Source organism: Leptodactylus fuscus, chromosome 7, assembly GCF_031893055.1.
Source record: "Leptodactylus fuscus isolate aLepFus1 chromosome 7, aLepFus1.hap2, whole genome shotgun sequence".
Taxonomy (NCBI): domain Eukaryota; kingdom Metazoa; phylum Chordata; class Amphibia; order Anura; family Leptodactylidae; genus Leptodactylus; species Leptodactylus fuscus.
Genome location: NC_134271.1, coordinates 91,215,020 through 91,221,604, shown reverse-complemented (window position 1 = coordinate 91,221,604; position 6,585 = coordinate 91,215,020). Strand labels below are relative to the sequence as shown.

The 6,585-nt window shown below is 44.8% G+C and overlaps 1 protein-coding gene across 1 annotated transcript; it reads left to right on the top strand.

The window, feature by feature from the left end:
• The first annotated feature begins 1,140 nt into the window (after positions 1-1,140).
• Positions 1,141-2,580, top strand: DIO3 (iodothyronine deiodinase 3). The gene has a single exon (XM_075280682.1). The coding sequence runs from the start codon at positions 1,194-1,196 to the stop codon at positions 1,998-2,000; it is 807 nt and encodes a 268-aa protein (XP_075136783.1). The 5' UTR covers positions 1,141-1,193; the 3' UTR covers positions 2,001-2,580.
• The last annotated feature ends 4,005 nt before the right edge of the window (positions 2,581-6,585 follow it).

Below are 6,585 nucleotides of genomic sequence, written 5' to 3'. Positions count from 1 at the left end.
TACATTGTGTCATTTGCACTGATAATGAATCTATTATACCAGAAATGAATAAATAAAGTTAAGAACACCAAATTATGCATAGGAGAGAGAAAAAAATTCCCATCTTTGCTTCTGGGTGGGGTGGCCTGAGAATTACAGTAACACTTCTTTGCGGAGTGACTGAAGGCTACAGCGAAGATCAGACAAACAGCTACCTCTAGTGGTGACTGGAGGAACTGGCGCTGAGTCTTGTATCGCTGTCTGCAACAGGTTGTATGTGACAGTTCGCAGATCTCTCAGCCAGGGCTCAGTAGCAGAGTCTGGATCACCTGCACATAACCCAGGCTACTACGAAATCCCTTATCGATCCCTCCTCTGCGACAACATATTATTGGCTTCCCAGGGGACCCACACAAGGTCAGCCGATAAAAGGGGCTTTGGCTTGGCTAATATTTAGCAAGTATAAGCAGGGAATGAGATAAGAATTGCTGGCTTACAAGGTCTGCTAATGGTCTAGGTGGGCATTATGTAACCCCAGGCTGGTGCATGAACCCTGCTGCACCCCATTATTGCCCTGTACCCACAAAGCTTCTGCTGGGGCTAAATGAAGGGAGCTGCCTGTGTGAGGAGCAGACAGGGCACTTTAGTAGGAGACAGAGCAGTACATAGTATGCTGGGACTTGTAGTATCACAGTAGCAGCTGGTGCTGGAGGGGTGTATAGCCCACACACACACACACATACACTCACACTCACTGTCCTGGATACATGGTGTGAATACAGCCCATAATGTGCAGCGCAGAGTCCCAGGAAGGTTTAACCATTGAGCTGCCTGGCGTCCTAGCAATGTGGAGGCAACTGACAGGAAAAGTTCTAGTTAGGGGCAATAAGTGGCGAGAGCTAGAGTCAGGCTGGGGGCATGGGGATGAGCATACCCTGCCAGTGCTGCTGCATGCCTCTGGTACCCAGCCTGCCCGGTGACAGCCCCCTTGGTGGCATCCTGTGCTCCTGGCAGTCGTCGCTTTGTAGGTCATTAGAGTGAAGGGTAGGTAATCCCCAGGCTCAAGTACAGAGAGGCGGTTCTGTCCGGAGGTGGAGTCATCGTTTTCATTTAAATCTGTGGCTATAAAATGGGGAAAAAGAGAAGAGGGATCTCAGAAGAGCCCGGGAGCCCCTGAGGTGGTGCTGCGCCTGGAGCAGCCACAAGGGGTCACCATGCTGCACTGCCCTGGAGCCCACCACACCTGCAAACTTCTCAAACAGGTGGCTGCCTGCTGTCTGCTGCTGCCTCGCTTCCTGCTCACAGCCCTCATGCTGTGGCTTCTGGATTTCCAGTGCATCAGAAGGAGGGTCCTACTTAATGTGAAGGAGGAGAGCCCTGAGAGAGATGACCCCCCTCTGTGCGTCTCTGACTCCAACCGCATGTGCACTCTGGAGTCCCTCAAGGCTGTGTGGCATGGCCAAAAACTAGACTACTTTAAGTCAGCCCACCTGGGCTGCTCTGCCCCCAACACCGAGGTGGTCATGCTGGAGGGGCAGAGGCTATGCCGGCTCCTGGATTTCTCCCAAGGACAGAGACCCCTGGTTGTAAATTTTGGCAGTTGCACCTGACCCCCCTTCATGGCTCGCCTGCAGGCGTATCACAGGCTGGCAACCCAGCACATTGACATTGCAGATTTTTTGCTGGTGTATATAGAGGAAGCCCATCCTTCAGACGGCTGGGTAAGCACAGATGCCTCCTATCAGATCCCAAAGCATCAGAGCCTCCAGGACAGGATGAGAGCTGCTCAGTTGATGCTCCAAGGTGTGCCAGGCTGCAGGGTAGTGGTCGATACCATGTCCAATGCTTCCAATGCAGCCTATGGTGCCTACTTCGAGAGACTCTACATCATCGTGGATGGCAAGGTGGTCTACCAGGGGGGCAGAGGACCAGAGGGCTACAAGATCTCTGAACTGAGGACCTGGCTGGACCAATACCACAATCATATGCTGAACAAGGGCACTCTTGTCATCCAGATTTAAAGTATTTCTCCCAGTACTGTACTACAGATCCAAGCAGTATTATCACAGTGGAGGACATGCGTTTACCCCATGTGCCATGCTCCAGGAGCAGAGGGGTTAAACCCAGACCACCCATGTTGAATTGGAAGCTGCAGAAATAAGCTACAATGATGATGATAATGTATGTTATTTTTCTATTGTATGTGTGAATGTGTAGAGAGGGGATTAGGCAACAGGTGACTCTGCAGCTGCTGGGGGGAACTACAAGTCCCAGTGTGGAGGGCTTGCTGCAACTTGTAGTTCCTCCATGCATCAGTGAAGCCTGCCTCCCCAGTGAGTGTCAGTGTGTGCCTGTGGAAAAGTTGCTCATACTGTACAGGGCTGAACCTGCCTGGTGTTTGAAAGTGAAGATCGGTTTTTAAATGGTTTCTCGACCACAAAATCGCGTCTGATGTTAGTAAATACCGGCAAGATTCAGCAGTAGGTGATACAGTAAAATAATAATATTGGTTTATTTATGTGACTTTTGTAACTTTTATATAAAGGATTTTTTACGATTAAAAAAATGAGATGATATAAATAAAGTTTAAAAGAAAACCAATATCTGGAGAATGATTTGTGTCCAATCCAACTTTTCGGGTCATTCATTGACGTGTCCAGCAGGGGGAGCGCTAAGTGACAGCAGACACATGAGTAAATGGTTTCAGTATGTGGGGTCTGCAGCCCTGCCAAATAACATTGGGTAATCTCTGGTTACTACTGTGAACACAGAACAGACTTGGGGATGGAGATGTGTGGATCAGGGCAGCACATTTGTTTCACAAATCTCTGCCAATGTCCTCTTCATCCTGCAGAAAAAACTGTGCTTGCTACAGAAGCTTCCCCCTTTATAGGTATGGAACTACATTTCTGCAACAAATGTGCTGCATGTGAATTCACCATTGTAGGCTGAATATAGATCTAAATCTAGATGGCCATATAATATATTTATAATAAGTATAGTGCTGAATGAGCAGCAATCCTATAATATTACAGTTTTACACCTTAGAGTAAATTAAGTGCAAAGGTAACATATCCCCATTGTAGGATAAAAGCAAATTCTGATCTCATGGTTTTATTTAATTTTCTGAAAGAGTTAATTAGTTTGATTGATTCTACCCTGGTGTGTGCAGGCCATGGTACAGCTGAACACATATAACCAAACTGTTCCCACGAGTGGTGCCAAATAGTGGTATAATTTACTGTCAAAATGATGTGATCATTCACCACTGCATGTGGGTGAGACTTGTCAACTCAGCATGTCATCATACAAACTGGTACAAATCCTGTGTATAGGTGACACAAGTTGAAGAAAATCTGCATTTTTTGTTGATTTTGATGTGTTTTTTTTTTTGTTTAGCCATGAGTGGCTTCAAAATGAATGGGAAATATAAAGCACTTATCACTTCTGCTTAGGGACATAACTAGGGTAGAAGCGGTGCAGCTGCCACAGGTCCTGGCACACTAAGGGCCCTGTTGGCAGCCACTACTGCTACAGATTTTTTTTATAGGCTGTTACCTGCTTGAGTAACCCCAGCAGGTAACTGGCCGTATATACTTCTGTTCCTGGCTCCTGCTCACAGCTGCCAGCGCTTCCCCTTCTACGGAGGCTGTCAGCAGGATCCAGGATGGGTAAGTAGGGCTGCGGGCCCATATAACCCACAAAGACTGCTATCATTATACTCGGGGGTATAACCATCAGAGAGATAGGAGAGGTGAGGGAACAAAAAAAAACATGGGGGGGTTCCATGTCAAATGTTCGCCTTGGGGCCCCGCCATTGCTAGTTACGCCACTGCTTCTGCTAAATCCACTCTGGGCTTTGATACAGCTTTTCCACAACGTGTGACCTCAGCCTTAAAGCATCATATTTTGGAGATATTCTCCCCCACAAGGCATGATTCTAGGAGGAATACACTGTCAGGGTGCATTCACACTACGGATACGCTGACTGATTCTGAACATTAAAACACGTTCAGAATCAGCACATATAAAGCAGATCCCATTCATTTCAATGGGAGCTGGCATACGAGTGCTCCCCATTGAAATGAATGGGCTGCTTTTTTCTCTACGAGTGCTCCCATTGAAGTGAATGGGAAGCGCTCGCGTGTACAGCTCGGAATGAGCCGAGCTCTGGGCCCCGTCACACGCCGAGCTGTACACGCGAGCGCTTCGCATTCACTTCAATGGAAGCGTTCGTAGAGAAAAAAGCAGCCCATTAATTTCAATGGGGAGCACTCGTATGCCGGCTCCCATTGAAATGAATGGGATCTGCTTTATACGCGCTGATTCTGAACGTGTTTTAATGTTCAGAATCAGTCAGCGTATCCGTAGTGTGAATGCACCCTAAGGCTAGGGAAGAGAAAAATACATAGCAGAAATGCTGTAATTTCAAAAATACCTACGAAAAAGCAGGAATTTTCCACATAGGTATAATAGAAGCACAAAGTCCTCAGAGGAAAATTCTGCGACTTTCTGAGAAAAACGCTCTGGAAAAAAAAATTGATTTGTTTCCTCCGTGTTTTTCAGCTGCAGCTTGTTACGTGGGGCTGTAGTACCTAATATGGCATCTGATGGTACATAACAAATTCATATGGAATCCAACAGCAAAAACTCTATTAATAATAAGGCACATATAAGTCCAATAAGTCCACATTCACTTCTGTGGGCACAGTATTACAACAGAAGATGCAATAATCATGGCACATAAAACCACCATGGTGCCAAGGCCTAGTGATTTCACATATGGTCACATGTAAGGGTGTGTGTGTGTTATCTCACCTTGGCTACAAAATATTTCACAATGTTAGATTTCTCGCAATGATTGCAAATCACAAGCAATATTTTTACCCCCATAGGAAAGCATTAAATTTGCATGCAATATTCTCTGACTTCAATATGATTTTACAATGCAATTTTAAATTATCATACCTTCTGAAAGAAGGTTGCACCTTTCAATTGAAGAGAATCGCATAAAATTGCATGTAATTTTCTGCAATGCAATATCAAATAATAGGACAATTTGGGATTTTTGCAGAGTAATCTTACACATGGTCACATTGTAGCACTCTGCTTGTGAAGCCCCAACCTAACATTAAACTACAGCATGTGCCACATTTGCAGAATACGACAAAGCTGTATATATAGCAACTCTCCAATATAATAATAGTACCACAATTGTCCCCCCTTAGGGTGCATTCACATTGAGTAAACGCTAGCTTATTTTGTAGAGTAAAATTACACTTGTAAATTTTGCTATCCCATTGACTTCAATGATATTTTTTACAAGTGTAAAAATACGCCTGTAAAAAATACGCCTGTAAAAATACGCCTGTAAAATGTCATTGAAGTCAATGGGATAGCAAAATTTACAAGTGTAATTTTACTCTACAAAATAAGCTAGCGTTTACTCAGTGTAAATGCACCCTTAGCCATCATTAACATGTCTAGCAGCGGGAGTTACAGCACTCTGGATCTCATTCACAGACTACAGACTGCCCTAAACTGCTGTACATAGCCAGCTGAAAAGTAGGAAGGGAAACTACAAGTTCATTGAAATCACTCCTGCAGTGAGCTAATACGACTCCAATAAAAAGATGCATTGAGGAAATGCTATTTAAGCAATGGTATAATATATTTGCAATAGAGCTAATTACAAAAGACTACTAGTAATAGATGACAGGGTGAGACAATGGCTAGTGTATTCCAATGGGGTTGCAATTTCATGCAACTGTGACATTGCATATGCAGATAAAAGAAATATGCAGTTCTTCCCCCTACAGGGTTAAGGGGGTTTCCAACCCTAAATAAATTTTTCCACAGGATAGGTCATCAGTATATGATCTGTGGGGGTCCAATGGCCGAATCCAGCACAGATCAGTTAGCGCCGGGTGCCAGAAGTTGCCAGTGGACAGGTAACGTGCAGTGCTGTCTACTGTATAACAATGGTTCCAAGGAATTGCCGCATTCCCCTTCCTGGCGTTCCCCTTCCAATAGCTGCTTCCAACACCCGGAGGCTGCTGCAACAGCTGATCTGTGCAAGGGTAAGCTGTCGGACTCCCACAGATCACATACTGATGGTGACCAATCCTGTGGACAGTTGAATGCCATTATTTGAAACACTGATGTTGCAGTGATTCCACAACTTTGCCACCACACAGTGGTGACGCTGTGGAGCAGTAGCCTAATATGCAGACATTATAAACTAGATTACTGCTTTAAATCTCTCCAGGAAGCCAAAGTTTTAGCAGAAGTTGTAGTGTTCAGCTGAGTGTCATCCACCCTGTGTACTTGCCCAACAACATAGTTTGTGTTTCAGTCACTACTAGAAAAATAAAAGCTGTATAGGTGAGACCCACAGGAGATGATCTATTTACTTTCCCCAGACAAACGCACTGAACTGGTTTTATTTTACAAAAGGTTGGGAAAAGCAAGGAGCTTTCTAGAGTTACCTCCGACTTATATGCTTATATGCAACAACACCAGGGACAACATATTAAGAGTAGACTAGTAATTCTTACGCCAGTCTTAATTCATTTCCCAACAGGCACAAGACATGCCAAAATTACT